This window comes from Molothrus ater, chromosome 4 (genome assembly GCF_012460135.2).
Source record: "Molothrus ater isolate BHLD 08-10-18 breed brown headed cowbird chromosome 4, BPBGC_Mater_1.1, whole genome shotgun sequence".
NCBI classification, from domain to species: Eukaryota; Metazoa; Chordata; class Aves; order Passeriformes; family Icteridae; genus Molothrus; species Molothrus ater.
Window position 1 is genome coordinate 23,715,653 of NC_050481.2, and position 20,957 is coordinate 23,736,609.

Genomic DNA, 20,957 nt, shown 5'->3' on the forward strand with positions numbered 1-20,957 from the left:
CCCAGAGCTGTACTCAGGAGCCCTTGGGATACTGCAGAGCTAACCACGCTGAAAAAAAAAAATCTCTTCAGAAATTACTAGCAATTCTGACTGGCCCCATAACCTTAAAAGGCTCCAAAATAACAGAAGTCCTTTATCCCTACTTCCTTTCTATCAGCACCAGCTAGCTTTACCTCAACAAAAAAGCAAGAAACCTCAGACCCCATAAGCACACACTTAGCACCTGTATCTTTGCCAGCAAACTTGGAAGATAATATATATTTTTTGCTCATCTCCACCATCAGTGTATCCATCCCACAAGCCCTAATTATTTCTAATGCTCAGTCAAGGGGAACACAAAACCACACAGATCTATATCATCATTAACTTCCATGCCTTCAGGGTAGGATAAATGATGATTAAGTCTAAAGTCATACCACAGCTTCTTTTTTTTTTTAATACAGAATAATAGCCTGGGGAGTTTGCATACACTCTTGTCCTCTGACAGGCTGGTTACTACAGGTGAGCAATCAAGTTAGAGTAAAAACAGACGTGATCTAAACCTTTGCCCTGAACTCTAGCTGGTGAATTAATAGTGGTTTTTCACTTGGGAATCTGTCAGGAAGCCTGGATATAGCTTTTTACTCAAATGTCCTTGTCATGGTCATACAACTGGCATTGAGCAGCTTAACCATGGCTACACAGGGACCGTGGCTGGGAGGAAGCACATGAAATTCAACACTGCCCTAAACCAACTCTCCCCAGCACAGCAGAGCTCCCCACCTGGCACAGCCACCTAAAACATGTGGCAGCAGTAGCTTGTCCAGGAGAAAGCAGGACAGGCTTAAAATGATGGAACAATGCTTGAAGTAGGAGCCACCAATTCATGGATTGTTTTGATCACACCACTAAAATGAGATGGTTCCTCTGGCTCTGGGCTGAAGCAGGATCATCTGGAGTGTTGGGGTTTTTTTTCCTTCACTCCAATTTCAAGCGGGAAAAAAAACCCCAAGCTAAAAAACAAAAATGTCCCACCAACAGTCTAGAACATGCAGTATTTCTGATCCTACCAGCTACACATCCTCCTGCCATTTTATTATCTAAAGATCTTCTAGGAAGTCCTTCACTGCTTACACTGGGGCAAAGTCTCTGTAGACATACAAAAACTGAACTCTTCAGAGTTGCCATGGTCTTTGAGCTAATTTCCAACAAATCATACACTAGAATAATGCTGCTCTTCAGTAGCACCATTTGCAAGCCAAGGTTTACCACAAGGCATCCTCTACCAAAGTATACCCTAACTAAGAGCTCTAGAATAGGCAAAATGGTCGGGATAGCAAAAGCTGATGGAATTTATATCATGATAAAGCCGTATGTAAAGCCATAAGAATATATTTTTTTATCTCACTGAAATATACCTAAAACAGGAGGGAAAGAAAATCCACTTTGACCCTAAAAAACCACCTTCCATCACAAAACAAACAGAAGTAAAGAAACCTTCCTGAAAGCCTGCACAGATATTTCAAGACATCACATGAGTTCTAAAGTAGCACATTTCTAAACAACTAACACTAAACCTAAATAAAAGTTAACACTTAAATGAAAATGTTTTGTTTTTAACAACTGAAGGAAAACTTTCTTTAATAAAATTGTTACAAATTGAACAGGAATGTAAATGTTATTTTTGGTAGCCTGAAGCTGAAGTTCGTTGTGAAAGAAGGTCATGCTCCTACATCCTCCTCCAGGCTCCTGGCCCCCTTTGCACACACACTGCAGGACACAATGGACCTCCAACCTTTCTGTGGGTGGTCAAGGCAGCCCCAGCTCTGACACAACACTCACAGCTCGTGGGAACAACTACATTTAAAGAAACCTCTCACAGGAACACTCACTGACAATTAAGCACAAGGTGAAACCTTCTGCTGGATGGGGGTCAAGGTGCAGGACAAGATCTGACAGCAGCACTTTGCACTTCATCAGAAGGTCTCAGGAGACCTCTTCTGAGGTCTTCATCTGACCTGAGACTTCATCTCAGGTCATCAGAAGAATAGCATCACAGACTCTCCACCAAGCTTCATGCCTTTACTCCCCTCCACCCAAAGGAGGGGGCACAGCTGCCAACATCATCATTAACAGAGCTCGTTTCCCCTTACAATGTGTACACCCCCATCCTTCCCCCAGTACTTCCAGGGGTCACAGCACTAACAAGACACATAGACAGCAGAGGAATCTTCCATCATCATCATAATGGGGCAAAGTTTTCCTGCTTCATAAATCTTCACTGATTTTATTGCAGCTCATTGCTGCAGTTCATTCATTGTCCAACAGTTTTCCCTGTTGTGCCAAGTGTTTCTCTAAAAAGTATATATCCAAGGTAGTCCAAGAAGTGAAAGTCAAAAATAACTCATGAAAGCAAAAACAAATGAAAAAATGTATCTCTTGAAAGAAATCAAGGTCATCAGGGAGTAGATGCCTTGAATTAATGAGCTACATTGAGTAGGGGCAAAACACACAGAAGCAAGAGCCTCTGAAATACTTCCATCAGTGGAAACAAGCTACGTCAGAGTACAAGCTGTAGCAGAACCTATTATTTATAGCCCACTGGAGGAGGAAAGTATACACTACTTAATGAACTTGCAAACTAATATTAACTGCAGATTTATATTTTATTATGTTGGCTTCATTCTGATCCAAGTTATCATGATTCCCTTTTATAGCAAGAGCCAAAATGAATCTGCATCACAGATTCATAGATTTTTAAGGCCAGATGGACAATTGCAATCATAACACCAACTAGAGAATTTAATCCAGTAATTTCTGCATTACATCTGTAATTTGCTTGAACACACTGTTTACAAGGAAATGATATTGCCCTTTGACAAAGTTCTTCAGGTTGGCTGCATTTTTTCCCCATGTGCATAGAACCAGCTGTAGCACCAGGGAGGGAGACCAAAAGCTCACTTTGATAACCTGACCCACTAAAACAATTAGAAAACTGCAGAGTTTTTCCTTACAAAAATTTCCAGTCAAAACAAGAGGCAGTCATTTGTTCTTCCCACCATACATTACTTAATGGAAGAAAGTGGTTGGATTAGCCTGACACCAAAGTGCCTGGAAACTTAAAAACTTCAGGAATGTTTTGCTTTTCTTTAATGGTAAACACTCCTATTCCCACCAAAATCACCATTTAACTGAAAAGGGTTTATTCACTGTGAAGAAGGCCTGTAAAACACTTCCATTCTCACTCAACAAATTCACTGGAAACAACACTGTACCAACACAAGAGCAGATTTCTAAGCTGGCTGCAGCCCCACTTTTTTGGGTAACCATCTGGGCAAGTATCACTTTACCACTAAGAAAGAAAAAGAAGCTTCCACTGAGTGCAACATGCAACCAGCACCTGCAACCTGACAACCAGCCTGCATGGAGAAACAAAATACCAGTGCTGTCCTGCAGATCAGGGCCTCCAACCACTGTCAAGGCATCTGCAGCCATTGAAGGAAGCAATTTCTTCAAGACCCTGCTTAAAGCTAGCACCTCATCAAGCACACACAGAGTCAAGCTGAATGTTAGCACCCCAACACCTTCTCAGTGCAATCAAAACACCGCTAGCAGGGCTGAGATGAAATCTCACCTTCTTCCCAAATTAACAACTAAAAGCAATACAGTCTTCTGTGGTCTCTGTTCCTAAAAGGTGTCCTAAAAGACATTGAGATCAATTTCTGTTATGCATATATCTAAACTGAAGAAATTTGGCACAGGTATATCCAGGCCTGGCAAGGCTGTCAGCTTTCAGCACTAGTGGACTTGCAAGATCCCACTGTCCACCATCAATAAAGCCTTCCTGTTAAAAATAATGACTACTCTGCTGCCACTGAATTCATTCAAGTAGAAAATAAGAGGAACTGACATAATGCTTAGCAAGCATTTGGGAGGAAAAAAATGTTTAAAATGATCTACTGGCTTTGCAGGGGGGTTGACAGTTTATCCCTTCTATTTCTGTGGAGGGAAGAGGGTGGAGGTAGCTAGTGGGAACAGCACATTGTCAACACATTTTAGTAAGAATTTGCTTTTGAGTATTAGTAAAGCAAGGATGGATAAGCCAAAATGACTGGGTTATTTTTAGAAATTATCTTAAAAAAGCAGGTATGTAGATAATTTCCCCAAGTAGTTTCACTGTTTTGGGACAAACAGTTTAAAAAGTGATAAAAGTCCACTCAGAAGCATCAAGAAATGCTCATTACTGATGATGAATAATTGATTTTCTCTCAGGTGTTCCTCTATTCCCTCTGGGAATTACTAAGTTCAGACTGGTTCTGATCTCTTTCTAACATGAAGTGATCCAAGTTAGAGAACCCAGTAGTTAACACCTTGGCAAAACACTTCAATACTGCCCCCTGCACCAAAATGACATGAAAGGCTGCAAGCCCAGGGTTCTATCCTCTCTCCTACAGGTTCAACACCTGCTACACAGCCACCTACACTGAGGAGCTCTCAGCCTCTGAGGGTACTGTTTGCTGTTCATGCACAGTTTCCTGTTCAAGGCACAGTTTGCTGAACAGATTCTCAGGAGTTTGCCAGTGGGAAGACAAGAAGCAGGAATCCCCTTCCTCCTCAGGGATGCCAGATCACCTCACAGGGGAATTCCCAGACCTGTTGTCATAGCATCACCTTCTCCAGGAGGCATCACTCATGCTTCCAGCCAGTGGTCACCAGAGCACCTTGGTCAGAGTGCTCCTAGCACACCTGCTGCACCTCTCAAATGCCAGGCAAGAGGGAGAGAAAAGGAGCGTGTTTTACCACCAACACCACTCCTGGTGAAACAGCACCCACTGAAATGTTCCCATGGCAATTATTCTGGCCCAAAGCATCTTCAGCCCTCTCTGCAAGGCAGAAGCAGGAAAGCTGTGCTCATACACACAGCCCAGGGCAGCCTGCAGCTCCCAGCACCCTTGTCCACAGCAGGCAATAAGCTCTGCATCTCTGCAAACAGCCACCCACCCATCACCTACCACACCCAGCAGCAGCCAGGTGCCATGGATCACAGTGCTTGCATCTCCTCCTGATTGCCTGCTCTGGAGCAGCTTCCTTGCAGGAGACAGGGATAATTGCTTTCCACCTCCAAGAGGATAAGTGCATGAAACCTTCGGAGAGGTTCAGATAATGCACTGACCAAAGAGATAGCAAATACCAAAACTGAGACTGGAAGAGATATAATAGGTCAAAGAGACAACTCAAAGGGTAACAAATCCCTAGAGAGAGCTTAAGCTACTGAAGGCCAGTGCTCAGGTTTGCCAATACAGCTGGCTGTGAAAGCAGCTGGGGCAGGAAATGCTTTCACCTGTCACCTCAATGTCCAGTTCGTCACAGAGCAGAGTGAGGGACAGGCACAACAAAGGACAATCCAGCTCTCCATTCTGCCTGTGCCAAAAAACAGGCACACCTTAAGAATAAAATATATTTTCAGAGGAAAAAGAGAATTCTCTACAAGCTTTTTAAATACAGATCAGTTTTTCTAGCAGAGATCAAAGAAAACCAATTTAGTGAAGAGAAAGTTAAAAATTTTGTTCCAATGCAATAATTAACACAGTATTTCTGCACCATTCTTGAGTAAAGAAAAAGACCCAGCTCAAGTCCATTCGGGTTGAAATGAGGCCTCATCTCTCAGCAGCACTTATGGTTACTCAGAAAGGTGCATTTGTGACAGATTTCAATTCTGCCTTTACATGTTTTACTAGAAGAACAACATTCTTTTTTAAACCTTTTTAATGGACAGTAATAGGTTGAGTACCTACTGAAGAGCTGAGTGAGTACTTTTTCCTCCATAAAAGCAAGCACTTAACTAAGAAATTCAGTGCTTCTACAAAGTGACCAATCTGTGTGTGTTTGGGGTTTCTCTCATTTTGCCCTTATTCCATATACAGACTTCAATTTATTCCTGAAGAGGAAGTGAGAATATTTTTTTTAAATTGCAAAAAGAGTTTGTTTTCTTCTTATTTTGGGGCAAGGCTTAATTTCCATGACATCCCTGAGCAATGTTTAAAGCTCATCTCCACTCGAGTATATGCACACTTTCACACTTACAGGAATGGACCTCTAGAAATGCAGCTCCAAGTCAGAAAGACTGGGGGGGTCTAGACCCTAAAGCCAACAGGGTCCAACACCATCACTAAGCTGAGCTAATTCAGCTGGACTTTCCCAGGTTAAGGGCTCTGAACTTTCTCAGCACATGCTGGACACCGGGATTCTTGCAGAAGCAGCATGGAAATCCTTGGAACAATAAAGCATAAAACCAGCAAGAATAGAGCACAGGACACCATGTCAAAAGCTGTCCCACCTTTACAACTTCTGCCAGATTTTATGAAATCCTGCTCTTACCTCACCACCTGTGCCTCCCTCAAGCCTGCTGCAAAAAGCTTGGTAATTTTTAGTGTAAAAAATAAACATTTCACCGTGGGCAAGATTTTGTTTTCTTATTCAGCAGAAAGAGAGCAGCAGACATGGAACTGGCGTGTATACTGGAGCTAAAAAGTGAGGCAATGGTGGGAGAGTTAACAGTGAAGGGGGAAGAATCTGTCACACAAGCCAAATAAATTCCCTTCCTTCCATGGAATTAACCCCTCTGTATATTGATGTGCAAATAGCTGCTTTATACATCAAATTATAGTATCAAAATTTACCACATTATAAGCAGTCAATTACTGTTTGAGACAGTTTGACTGTTTTCTACTATTTATCACAATTTTTAAGATGAGCTTTGAAGGAAACAGGCACTATCTTGGAGTCAATCTTTGCCATTGTTTATTTCCATGTTTAAAACGTGTCATTAGGCAGCAATGCTTTTAGTCATATACTTAAAAGTGCTGAGTTTCAAATGTTGTTTTACTGTCAAAAGGATAGTAGTTCCATTTTAAAGCCATGACTGAGTCATTCTAAACCCCTTGAAAAGCCATAAATCACACATCAGACAGATCCCAAAAAGACCATTAGACATGAGCTGTCCTTCCTCATACCAGTAATTCCACTGCAGTAAATTTAAAAGTTAATGGGACTACTCCAGTGAGTAAAATAAACACATGGCACTGAGGCTATGCTCTGCTCTCATGGCAAGCACACAGGGAACCATTGCAATACACCAAATACAGAACTGGTAACTCCTTACAGCCTCCTTAAGGCACTGTGAGCACACTGAACTGTGTCCAGACTTACCTGCTCTGCATACACAAGGCAAATGCATGCCAGCAGCACTCAACACCTACAGAATTACACAAAATGCTATAGTTTGTGAATGCACTACATACTAAGCCAAGCAGTACAACCTAATAAGCAGAACATTCTCATAGTGTGTATTTTCATCTGAAGCATTAGACTAATTTATATACATTGATATGAAAATTAAGACTATTTTCCCACCTGCTTTTACTACACAAAAAAAAAAAACCTCCTGAAAAAGACTTAATTCACTAATTAAAGATAAACATTGTAATGTTATAGCTAAATATGCATTTATCTGTGTGCTATGACACAGAAATTATATACCACTATGAGACAACACACACACACACAAATCAACACACTGAGAACAGGTAGGCTCATTTCAGGCTCTGGCACGAATAATTTGCAAATTACAACCTTCCTTTATTTTTGCCAGCACCAGACCCACCCCTTTAATTGTACTCATTTATTCATTCATTCAAATAACAAATGATACTTGGGATAAAGCAAGCTTCAAAAAGCCCTGAAACAATTAAGAGGGAAAGGAGAAAAAGCAGGAGTTCATAAAAAATAATAATATCCTTCTAGTCTTAAAACAAATACAACAGACTCCAAAGATCCATTTTGCCTTTTTCACCTCTGTCTATTTAAGTCAATGTTATGCTTGCAAACTGCATTTCTTTTGATTTGCTTAACAGTACACTTCATTGTTAAGCACTGCCTCATCAGCACTTCTGCTGAAAAGCCCAAAAATGAAATATACTTTTTATTTAATTACAATTATGCAAATATCTTGTGGAATTACTTTGTTACAAGCAATCAGATATAGCACACTCCATTATTTTAATAATTTGCCCACATGACACTTTTTAAGGTCATCTAAGTGACGACCAAATGTGATCTGCAAACCTCTTCAAATCCATGGGCGATGTGTAACAAATCATATAGTTTAGGGTGAAGGGGGGGAGTCTTCAACCAAATCAGTCATTCATTGTGTTCCACATAAATAATTTATACAAGCCACTTCCCAAACCCTAGTACTTACAACAGAAAGATTTAAAACACATGCATTTTTAAACCAAAGGCAGTGTAGGAAGCCCAGTGGCATACTGCAGGGCTGCCTCTCGGACCCTATGATCACAGGGAGTGCATTTTACAGCAACCATGCACTTCTGGAATACCAGCACTTCACAAAATTGCACAATGCTTTCAGAGTACTCCCTGGAATATTTTCATCAGGACTAATTTCTGAATTTTAAACATTACTCAAAGCAAAAAGCAAGTGTCTAGTTTTAACAATGAGCTCTGCTAAAGAGTTAAAAGTAATGGCTAAACAACACTTGAAAATGCATGAAATAGAATTGAGTCTTCTTCTTTCACTACATGTTTTGCTTTTAACATATAAACTGAGGAAAGGTGATTAAAACAAAAATCTGTTTTATTTTGCTATTACAGGAAAGGCTGGAGAAAAATTAATTCATTTTTCCCAATTATATCCTTCAATCCATTTTTGGATATATCAATGAAAGTGACTAGATTTGTGATAGAGGTTGGGCACTCACTACTTCTCCATAAAAATGACAGGAGATTCTGAAACGCATGGAAAAAGCTACTTCCATGATAAGGAACTAAAACAATGAATTTACTTTTTTCTCCCCTCTGAATCATAACTTAGATTTTTTTAAAGCATTTTCCCCTAACTTCCCTCCACTAGAGGGTAAAATAGAGCATCACATAGTGTGAATTGTTAACTGCATGTATTTTATTCCACGAAGTCATTGTGGGTTACAATGATTTAGAGAAACAAAAAACACAATGCAGGGGTAAAGAAAAAAATTATCCTGATAATTTGTCATCATCTATGCAACTACTGATGTGCTCCATGCCTACACAGCACAGGTTATTGGCTAGCTGTTTACCCACGCTGAGCAGGATGAGTGATACTAAATCAAAAATAAACCCTGAAAACCCAATACCACCAACTTTTGTAAACATTATTCACTGGTCTAAGATGGCTACCTCCATCTCAGCAAAGGTAAAGTTCTGAGCCAGCCGAAGAACCAACCCCAGGGGAGAAGCTCTCTCACCAGAGCCCAGAAGCAGCCAAGTTCAAACCCAAACTGGCGACAAGTGTCAGCTGGCACAGGAGGGCTCCACTGCCCGAGGCTGCTCACGCACTGGGCTCCAGGTACTGCAGGGTGAGCCATTCCCAGGCACGGAGCTGCTCCCTAGCAATTGGCAAAGGAGGCACGCTGCAAGAAGCACTTGTCAAATAATGCTTGTTTACAAATAAATCTCCTCGCAGCGAAGGACAGCGCTTACTGAAAAAAAGTTCAGGTCCACAGTCAGACCCCTCCTAGCAGCAGCTTTTTAGCTTTGCATTTACTGAGGAGATGGAAATTAGAGAGCAGCAGTGAGAAAAGTAGCAGCAGAGACACCGTGAAGCAAGCGCTCGCACTGCTCGTCATTACTGTAATATTCCCTCGCAACCTCCCTGTGAAGATGCTACTAAAGCCATTTGCCAGGCAGCTTCATTAATCCTTTCCAGTAGTTTCCTATCGTGTAAAAGTCCTATTCTGCAGCTGCCTGTTCACGCAGAGGCACCTCTGTGCTCGGCAAACGGTCCCGTTGACTCAGTCAGCAATATCCAGCTTTTCCGAGAACTGGCAGGGATGACTGAGACGGGGCTCGGAGCATCTGTTGGTCTCTCAGCACGGTATCATGGCAGACGGGCTCACACAGGACAGCATGCTTCCTAAAACGAAGGTGAGTAACAGGGAAAGCCCTTCTCAATCAGCCATGCCATCTCAACAGCATTGCTCCCATGGGTGAAATAATCTGAAATTGCATGGGGGCAGAAGGATTGGGCCCACTGTTATCTAACCAAAGCAAAGCCAAACCATTTCAATCATCTCCCAAACCAATGCACTTCCTGAATATTAGATATCTTTGTACACAGAGGAACAGTATCTCTCCCTTCCTCTGCACTTTTTTTCTTTTTTAAAAGAAAACTGCAATTCACATTATTCTCGCTCTCAAAAATAAATTACAGCTAGCTGGTTACCTCAGGCCACATCTTTGAAATTCTGGTACGGTTTTCCTTTACAAACCCCTGCATACCTCCTCCTCCTTCTAAAGGAGTTTCACAAATAATTACGGTGCATCACGACGCCAGCCGGCTTCGAGCCGCTGGCATCCCCTGCAGATGCTGAACTTCTCCACCCATTGCTTTCACATTACAGCCTGCCCGCGGATCCAAAAATATAAGAAAGCCCCATGCAGTGCCCACACCACGCACGGAGAAAATAATCCCAGTCAATTTCAAAGACTGGAAGCATCCTGCTAGACAAGAAGCCTGGACGCGTTTTTGGCCATTGGCCTCACAAAGATCAAAGGCATAAAAAAATCTGTCCCCAGCGGCCGCGCTCCGCTGCGGGTTACACACCGCCACGGCTTCATCTCCTTTTTATACGTGTATTTTAAGCCACGAAGTAAGCGCACTGCGGCCGGCGCTTGCAGGGCTCCGCATCGGGAGCCTCCCCTGCCCCGTGCGAACTCCCCGGTGCCAGCCCGGCACCCCGCTCCGATGCACCTGCGCGACTGCCGGGGCACACCGCGAGCAGGCACCGCCGTGCGCACCCGCCCGCACACATCCATCCATCCCCGCACAAGGGCAACACCCGCTGCCCGTGCCCAGGCATCTGTGCACACCCACCCGTGCCAGCCTGCCCGCCGGGAGCCCCCTGCCCCACCGGCGGTGCCGTCCGCATCCCCGCGGGCACAGCCCATCTCCACTTTCCCCAGAATGTCCCAAAATTGAATCCGCCGAGTCTGAAGCCGCGCACCGCCGGGCGGCCGCCCTCCCGGGTGGGCGCTGCCCCGACGGCCCGGCCGCCCCGTGTCAGCTCACCCTCGCTGCCGGGGCTGGCCCGCAGGCTCCGGAGCGCGGCGCACAGCAGCAGCAGCGGCAGGAGGCACGTCCGAGCGGGAGCCGGCGCCCCGGCGCGGCCGGCCCAGCCGCCGGTGCCCCGCGGCCCCATCCCGCCGCCGCTCAGCGCATGGGGCGGCGGCTCCCCCCCAGCGCTGCCCGCTCGGGCCGGCTCAGGACGGGACGGGGCGGGCTGGCAGCGCGGATGCACTCGCTCCCTCCGCTCCCGTCCAGCCGCCGCCGCGACTGGGGAGGCAGGGGGCGGGGATGGGGAGGTGGCCCCGCGCCGCCGCGGAGACGCCCCCGACGGGGCGGACCCGCTGCCGCCGCCGCCGTGTGCGGGGGACGGCGCCCCCCGAGCCTCCCGGAGCCGGGGAGCAGCGGGTACCGCGCCGCCAGTGTCCGCTCTGGCCGCCCGGGATGCCCGTGCGAGGGAGCGGCGGCAGCGCTGTCCCTGCCAGGCGCCCCTCGAGCCCGCTCGGGGGGACGGGGAACACCAGAGCTCCCCGCAGCAGTCACGGGTTACGGTGCCAAAACCTACACACGGAGCTCAGAGCCGGGAAAGCCGCGATCTCACAAGGGTGGCAAGCCTGAGAGGAAGGCTAACCCCTGGCCAGGTAAGCAAAAATGCCACAAACTCCGTAATGGAGCCGACAGAAAGATGAGTTTCAGGTGTATTTTACCCCAAGCCACCACCAGAGCACAGCCCTGAATCCAGCACAGCTAGTTTTAGAGAATCACAGAATGTGCTGAATTGGAAAAGACCCACAAGGATAATCAAATCCAACTCCTAGCCCTGCCCAGGACCATTCCCAAGAATTACACTATGTGCGCAAGAGTATTGTTCAAACACTTCTACACTGAGACGTTTTTACCTTTCAGAACCCTAGTTGTCAGCCAGGCCATCTCCCTAAAAAAAAAAAAAAAAATCCTCCAAAGAAATTAATTCTGGGAGGTTTATTCACTCACATTGGTTCCTCGCTTGAGGAAACTTTTTCCAGATGAGCCAATAAAGACCAAACCCAGCCTTGCAGGTGCATAAGCAGCCAGATGAGTTAACCAGAGCCCTGCTCACCTCATGCTTCCTCCATCATTTCACCCCTGTTGATTTATATAATAAAAAGCTTAACCAAAAGTTGAGCACCTGCAACGGGCACCCTCTATCTCCAAGGTGCAACGTTCAAGACCAGGGTTCCAAGCAAGTTGCAATTGAAATATACAATCCCCAAAGCCAGTTTGAAGAGGACAAGTAGTTTTCAACCGGGGAACTTCAGATAACATAGCTCTCTACACCGACATTACTCATCTTTAATTCCTTATTAGCCGGACAGCGTGTTTCTCTGTGTCTTTACACCACATATACACCTCTGCTACTTCCATAAACATATGGAATATGTTCATGCATATTATTTTCAGAAGTGTTGGCTCCTGTTGCAAGTGGATTCTCTACCTCAGGCTATTCAACATTTTTACTGCCACCAGGAGGACAAGGCAAGGACTGTTACTATACATGAGGTACGACAGTAGAGTTGCCAGCCAGATGTAAAGTGCGGCATGCATCTCTTCACAGCACTGCCTCAGATCTTCACATTTGAATACCTTCCGAGTCCAAAGTTTGAAAGGAGGTTTGCTATCACACAGCCCCTCTAAATGGAACATGACTGGATCCTCCGCTGGAATAAATCACAGCTGAGAATGTCTGACTCCAGCCCTGCATCAGGTTAAGGAGGGGAGTAGCACCATGGGGTAAAGTTCTTTCTAGGGATTTGCCATCTGCAAAAGCAATGGTTAAGTTTTGCCATCCAGAAATTGGGACAATGCAGGAAAAAAAAGACATCAGGAAAACCACTTTGCTAGCACAGTAAAAAAGATCAGATGACAAAGAACAAGTAAAATGGCAAGCCGGATGGGCACCTCTGCTGGACGAGGGCAAGGCTGCTGTAGCTAGACAAGTTTCTTAACAGAATCTCATGTCAAATTGCTGTGTGCTCCCAATTTTCAATGCTGTTTGACAGTCACTAACTGCTGTTTGGACTGCCAGACTTATAATTTAGAGGCATTTCAGATGATATGTTAGTGACATCTTAATTTTCTAGGAAACAGTGAGATGAGCTTCATATGATTCATAAGCTATTTAAGAATAGCCACCATGCTTTAGATTTCATTTTAGCTGCCTCTTTTCTTCCTACAGGAAACAAGCTCCTAGTCCACGATATTTGTTTTGTTCCCCACCCTGCATGTCACACAGCAAGAGCACCCCACCCATCTCACTGGACATCATGGAACACTGATAAAAAAGGAAATGCTGCTTTATAAAGGGGTATTGCCTTGTTCCAAAATGCAGGATATTGGTGCAGGATATGCATCCTATAGTGAATCCTGCTGGGGGCTGTCTTCTAAAACTCTCCTCCTGGTTTTGCCACCAATCTTATTAGTAATCTGCAGCAGGCAACTCTCCCCCCCATCCCCCTAGATTTTGCCTCATCAGTGCACCCAGCAGGCTCTTAAAGAGAGGAAAGAAATTCTAGCAAAGTGCTGCAGCAACCCAGGTAGCCTTGATGGGTAATCAGAGAGAAGCTGGACAATCACATGGGATCCCTTCCTATTTCACATCGAAGAGTTTATCTTCTATTGCTTTGAGCAAATTTACTGTGGAAATCACAAGGGATTGGTCACCTTGCAAACTATTCAGGAACCTAAACCATTGCAGAATCATACCTTTTCTCCCCATATCTAGCCTATATTTTGTCTTAGTTTCAATTTTTTCTTTCTGCATCTCATTAACTTTTTCCTGCCCCTTACATTTGTGTCTTTTCATCTATGTAAACAGCATTTCCTCTTAATCATCACTCAGTTAAGATCTATATTTAATCCTTTATATCTTTTTCTCATGAGTCATTCCTGTAGAGTGATAGTAATACTGTTATACTACAAAGTCCCTCCAGTTTTCCCTACATCTCCATCAGCATTTTGCTCAGAAGTGTAATCATACTAGTGCCATAATAAACAACTGTCTCTAAAATGCTCTTGAACATAGTGTCTGAAACTGAAATGACAACTTTGCCCTGTGTAACTTGCCACTTCACATGCAATCTGCTGTCAGCTATTACATGTGTTTTAAACTATTTATTAAACCAGACATCTTTGGAGTTAGTGCATTTCTGGTTATTTCCACTTAGATATGCAAAAGCTCATTTTTCCCAAGTTTATTTTCTTTCCTGTGTAGGTAGTTCCCTTCATATAATTTCTGTGTTCTGACTGGCTTCTAATTCTGCATTGCCAATTCATTTCATTAGCGTGCTGTTTATCCTATCATCAACAGGATACACTTGAAAAATAAATGAGTCTATCCTTCAGATTATTTCAGCAACCAAAAACTGCCAGCCAAATCTATTCCCTATATCATTATCCTTTACTGAAGTGTAAGGGCGAAATACTTATTACATCTCCATATTCAACATGGCCTTCATTCGAGAAAAGATTCAATTTCATACTTTAAATTTAAGTGCAAACAGTCCCTCTAAAGTCATGTCTTCATTGCAATAATGGAATAGAGGACCACTATAATGCAGCAAACTGTTTAATTAGTTAGGCATGTAAGCATTTCCATTTTCCTTTGAAAAGTCCTTTTCTTTCAAGAGTCAGAGAAGATGACACCTTTAAGAAATACCCTAATGAAATTTAGTAATTTGGTTTGTTTTTCTTTTTTTTTTTTGTTTTTTTCCCACAAGCCCTTTGAAACAGAAGAATTACCTTCTGTTCAAAAACTAGATGCATATTAAAAGAAAAAAGCAATCCAGGAGCAGCTAAGCAGCTTTGCATAGTAGATATATTTGGATTAGTACCATGACTGCAACTACAATTTGAGCACAAAATGGCTGTTGTTCAACTCCCACCACAGCAGCCTTTTTGGGCTGCAGAAAGCAATCGTCAGAGCCCCAGTGGACAACAGACAAATCAGTGCCAGGAGCCAGCAGGGACAGGAGTGTTACAGAGCCAGTGCGGGTGGGCCACCGCTTGGCCAGCGGAGGTATGTCCATCCCTGTGCCCCTCAGGCTGCTGGAATCTTCACTCTGCAGTGCAGAGAAAGATGTTCACTAAAGAACTCGTAATTTGCATGAAGAAAAATGAGCAAGTGGTAAATAAAGCAAGTGCAAGTTCACAACCCAGTCACTTGTATGGTCTCAGCACCAATTTCTCTTTTGCCACCCCCACAAGACACAGGAGCTATTGGCAACTGTGCACTAAGGAAAATCTGCTCACTTCATTTACAGCCTGAAATTAGATCCAAACCCGTGAAAATGCATGGGAAAAACATGTGAATATTTGTTTCAGTCAGAAAAGGCTTGGAGAAAGCATGACATTTCAGCCTGGCATTTTCTTTTGGAGTGCTTCATCACCAGCCCTCCGTCCTGATAAGAGTCCTTCCAAAAGCCCATGACCTGGCAGCACACTCTCCCCTTTGCAAATGCTGTGTCACTGCTTCCCTCTCACTGCCTTACAGTGACCCCCATAGAGCCAGATCCCAGGTGTTAGCAGGCCACTGAAGGCAGAGCAATGTTCCCTGTCCCTGAGGGGACAGTGTATATCACTTCACATGCCAGCGTGGATTAGACTGATCAGCAAAATAATCCAGGTCAGATGTGGAAGTACACACTTGTGAGCACCACAGCTGGCACCACTTGCAGCCCACTCACTACTTAGCAAGTATTGAGGTGTTTCTTTGCATCACACCAAAGGAGAGCATTAAAGGGAACAAATGAAATGGCTTTGCAGAGATTTATGGAGATTTTCTAATGCAGAAAGTGGAGCACAGGAGAAAGTGCAAAGGCTAATTTGATTACACTGTTAGCCCTGTATAAATTTAATAATGGACTTGCTTCCACATTTCTCATCATAACCTATTTACATGCATCCACTAACTGCAGTAGCTCTGCACCTCACACTCCTGAGCCAGTCTTCCCAACCCACTCCTGTGAGGAAGAGGAACATTACTACTCCTGCACAGATAGACAGAAACAAAGGAGAGGTTAAAGATTCAGATAAACATTACTGAATTGATTATGACTACTCTAGATCTGGGACAATGTTCTCTAAATACTAATGAAGTTATCTTATTCTTCTTTCAGAATAAGAATCAGCAGATATTAAAGGGAACAGGGTTGTCTCCTCAGGACAGTCAGTCATGAGCAATAGGAGACACTGCACAAGCTTGTGCCAGTGACTTGGGTGCATTTACAAGTACCAAAGTGCTCTGTGAAAGTCTAGCCCTTGAATAACTTGCTCAAGGTCACACAGAAGGTGTGTGGCAGTCCTGAATCAAGTTGAAAAGGTATTAGAACATCCATTTGCTTTTCATTCTTACTTTTCCTTTTCCAGCATGTCATTTTTGATCAGGATCTATGCTATCAAATGTAGATGTTATTGTAGGGCTCACATTCAGCACTTCACTCATTAAATGCACATTCTTTCAAGGTATAAATACAATAATGGATATAATGATGAAATTCAGTATATCATTTAATAGCGAACTACATTAATCTCCTGCACACAGTACTGTCCAGAACTCAGTTCCTTTTGGAACTATGTTTCATAAGGTCAGTAATGCCTTCCTTAATTTCTAATAGCAGGCTGGATGGCTACCCTGAATTTTTTTATTATAGGCAGACTAGTTTCATTAGCTTGAGCCACTGCCATGCATTCCACATTGAGGCCAACTATATCTATTTTCCTCTTGTTTGAGGAAAGCATATCCTTTTCATCTCATCTCACCTCACTCTTCCAAGCAGAACTGTTTGATACTGACTTCTTTATTTCAATCTAACCCTAATAATTTCCAAAATAAATCACATCATTGTCAATCACATCATATCTCAAATACTTGCAAATGCTTAGCAATTTCAGCTGCCAACACACTAATTTATGTTCTTTGGAGATGCCATCTGAATCACAGCTATCGTCTTTGAGTCCTTTCCATCAGTTAATTGCAACTGTTTGTGAAATGCAGGAGCATATTTATTTTTCTCCTTCCTCTGCAGTGCTCAAGTTGTGCCTTTAGGTAAGTCTTCCATTCCAAACTCAGAAATACTTCACTTGCAAAACTCCAGTGTCTCCTCAGAGAACTACTTCAGTAAGTATAAATAATTTTCTGGCATGTAGTCTGATAAGTAATTTTTAAACAGCAGAACGATAAAGTAGGATCAATGCCACCTTTCTGGGACAGACTGCTTCATGTGACAAATTCTGACACAAATATTGCACAGTGACATACCATGTGTTTCCTACTGTCACTCTTAGCTTTCAGTGTTTCTTTCTTTATCCCACCCAAGAATCATGAACAAAATAATGCTGAAAAGAGCTAGATTTTTAAAAATGGAAATAAAAAGGAAGATATCCAGTCATCAACTCCAGACATGGAGTTCCCAAACTGAGGGTTTACCTACCATAAAGGACCAAGTCTTCCAGACAGACTTCTGCTCATTATGAGATAAAGTGTCCACACCAGAAGAGCTGGAGCAATTAGGTGCTATTGCAGTTAAGCTGTAAGACTCAGGTGCATTGATATAAGTTTTGCTTCCAACACAGACACCCTGCACTATCCCAAGGAAGCTATTTCTCAGCTGAGGATAACCCTTTTCTCAATGCTCAGTGACATGGTGTCAAGATGCAAATAATACCCTATTCAAAGACATGTGCTTTAAAGGGTCATTAGACCCGAGGTGAGGCTGAAGGGCATCATCAGCCAGCCTGGCTCTTGGACCATGACTATTCCAGTAGCATTTTTTTCATTAATGTTTAATAAGCCAGGCACTGATCTCTCCTCTCTGTGTCCCAGTGACAGGACACAAGGGAATGGCCTGAAGTTGTGTCAGGGAAGATTTAGGTTAGATGTTAAGCAAACATTCTTCACCCAGAGGGTGGTTGGACACTGGAACATCTCCCCAGAGATGTGGTCACCAAGCTAGACAACTCTGTCAGGCATGTGGTGTGATTCTTGGCATTGTCCTCTGCAGGGTGTTAAGGAAACTTTCCTGCCTGACTATTCATGGGACTCTGGCAGTCACACTCCTACTACCAGACATTTTAAATGCTGGGACCTAATCATTTTCATGGTGGGTGGCTCCAGTGACCCGACAGGTGCCCCCGTGACTCCTTGCACACCCCACTCACACAGGGTCAGACCAGGTTTCCTTACTGGCTCCATCCCAGATTTCCCACAGCAGTCTCAGATGTCCCATTCCATAAAGCCATTTACTCATGGCACAGTAACACAGCAACACCTGGAGCTGGTGCCTTTGAAGAGGACCCCCAACAATGGAATCCCTGGGCTTTTATACCCTCACAGTCTCTGCTCTTCCTCCTCAGCTGTGTCTCCTTCCAGCTCCTGCTGTGTCTCTGAGTGTTGCTCGCCTGGCTGAGCCACAGGTCCCTGTGCCCTTTGCTATGCAAAGGGTTGGCACCAGCTCAGGACCTCTTGCCTGGGGCTCCTGCCCACCCTGAGCTCAGTCTGCAGCTGGAACTGTATCTGACACACCAAGTTTTCTGGACCAAAAGTATTCTTCAATAAGGGCCAAGAGTTGGATTTGAATGATCCTTCTGGCCCTGATCCTTCCAACTCAGGATATTCTATGATTCTAAGCAGTATCCTGACAAGCCAAATCCAATGCTTGCAATACTGGTGTGCCCTAATTCACCTCCCTATTCTTCTGAGTACACCATTCCCTTGCCACACAGCCTTTGCCTCATCTTTCAAGCACAACTGCCCTTCGAGATAACCATTGTCCAGCCGTACTTGTCACCAGGGTCCTCAGAGAAGTCAGCCCTTCTCATGACCTCTGATATCCCTTGCTAGATCCAATTCCAGTAGGACATTGGCTTTTCTCACATCATCTCTGCGTGCTCAGACAATGTTTGTATTCCTCACAGATTTCACTGAGGTAATACTGGACAGTACGCTGAGGTGTAAATACACCATGCATCATGACATGCCTATAAATGAGAACTGGCAGCTTATTTCCTGTTATTTCTCTTTTATAGCCACTTCTCCTTGCTCTCTAAACATTACTCCCCTTTCTGTCTCTTGTGAGATCTGGGCTGTGGCACCTTTGCTCAATCTCCACTCAGCTCACCCTGCATGTGCTGTCCCAGACAATTCTGGCTGCCTCCATTTTCTGCCTCTAATTCTGCCCCCAGCTAAACAGAAGAGTAGGTGATTACAATTTCATTCAATCAGGAGGTGAAGGAGATGGGACACGTGCACAGCAAGCCGAGAAAGGAGTGGCAATCAGATTACAGCTGTTGCCTAAAGCACAGTTCTTCATAATGTGAATTTATAATGGGTCTCTGGTCTAGGGCACATAATAGACATTTTACCCAGAGTGCCATAGTCACCCAAAGACATTTACTTCAGAAAATACTGAGCCTGGTATAAACATTTAAACTTTAATAAAACAATTACAGATGCACTGATTGCATAGCTCCCTTAGACAGTGAAGACTTTAGACATAGGGAAGTGAGCAGAAGACAGTATCAGGCCACTTACATAAAGATTTACTGAGAACTCACCCTTGGTGAGGTCAATGCCTTATGCAAGAACTACTCACTGAGCAAAAGCCATCTCAAAACATATCCCATCTCAGACACACATTGTCCTTTGCAGGATCAGTGTATTTAAAGAAGTTAAATCAAGAACCAGTATATTCACTGCCATTTTGTAGTCACAGTATCCAGACTCTTTACACATCCCAATAGAACATTAAATTAAAAAAAATAACATGATGTCTTTGGGGGCTTCTTGCTGTTTCTGCTCAGAAATACTTACACAGTAACAAACAAGTTGTGTTTAAATATGACAAGTTAGCTTGTCATATTTCAAGTGACAAATGTTGCTCTGTCCACAGAATAGAAAGATAAATAAGCATTTACTGGAAAGAGAAGAGTCCAGTCAGAAGGAGATGCAAATCTACCTCTCTGTCTTGTTAACCTAACTAGTTGACCATTTACATTTCATATTTCTGAACCAATTCAAATAGAATTATTCCAAACAAACATTTCAATACTAAATAAGCTTTTTCTGTGTTTTGAGGGAAGGATCAAATCCACAGCCCCTCCTTTCTGGTCAAGTCCCCCTAACCAAATGACAATTATTCAGAAAATAGGAACATCTCAGAACTACAGGGATTTGCACCAGTCATTATCCCCTGGCCAGCACAAGCATATGCACAAAGGCTGAGTATATACTAAAATTCTGTGCACAGTGTAGCAGCTAAACCTCTGTTCTCTTCTGCTTTGTTGCTGGTGGGTGTTGCATATTAATTTCCTCCATATCAGGCTCTCCCCATTTTGTTTACAGCAAACTCCATCCTATTAACTCTTCGCACAACCACGTCCCCAGGAGCTGAGCCCCTCTGTGTTGGGTACCCACTCTGTGTCTGAGCTAGCCCCCAATCCAGAAGGTGGGAGCACATTCACATCGTGTCACATATATGGAGAAGAGGAGGCAGGGATGCCCACACCTCCAGGAGAATGGAACAGGCTTAGTTTATTTTTGGATTAGTAGCTACTTCTCCAGTATTTGGGTTTTACCATTCCATAAACCCTGGAGGCAGAAAAAGACACTGAGTGGAACAGGAGAGCTATACCAGCCATAAGATCTCACTTGGGCACTGTTGAACATGGGAGAAAAGACTCCTACTTCCTAGGCCGCATTTATACATCAATACAGCTCTCTCCATTCTGCAACTGACCTTTTTCCTAGGACTGATTCAAAACCTTACATGAGCTTCTAAACCCAAAAGCCCTCAACACCTCAAAAAAATAAAAATTCAATGCTGAT

General features: G+C 43.7%; 1 protein-coding gene across 9 annotated transcripts in view; it reads right to left on the minus strand.

Moving 5' to 3' along the window:
* EPHA5 (EPH receptor A5) overlaps nucleotides 1-11,361 on the minus strand; it is a 193,214-nt gene extending 181,853 nt beyond the window's left edge. For 3 of the 9 annotated variants that reach the window (XM_036382384.2, XM_036382382.2, XM_036382383.1), the window contains exon 1: nucleotides 11,105-11,361. In XM_036382384.2, the coding sequence (XP_036238277.1) occupies nucleotides 11,105-11,234 (130 nt within the window). In that variant the 5' untranslated portion in view covers nucleotides 11,235-11,361. The remainder of the gene's footprint in view (nucleotides 1-11,104) is intronic. The other 6 variants (XM_036382380.2, XM_036382376.2, XM_036382378.1 and 3 more) reach the window with 2 other exon arrangements.
* Nucleotides 11,362-20,957: the final 9,596 nt, after the last annotated feature.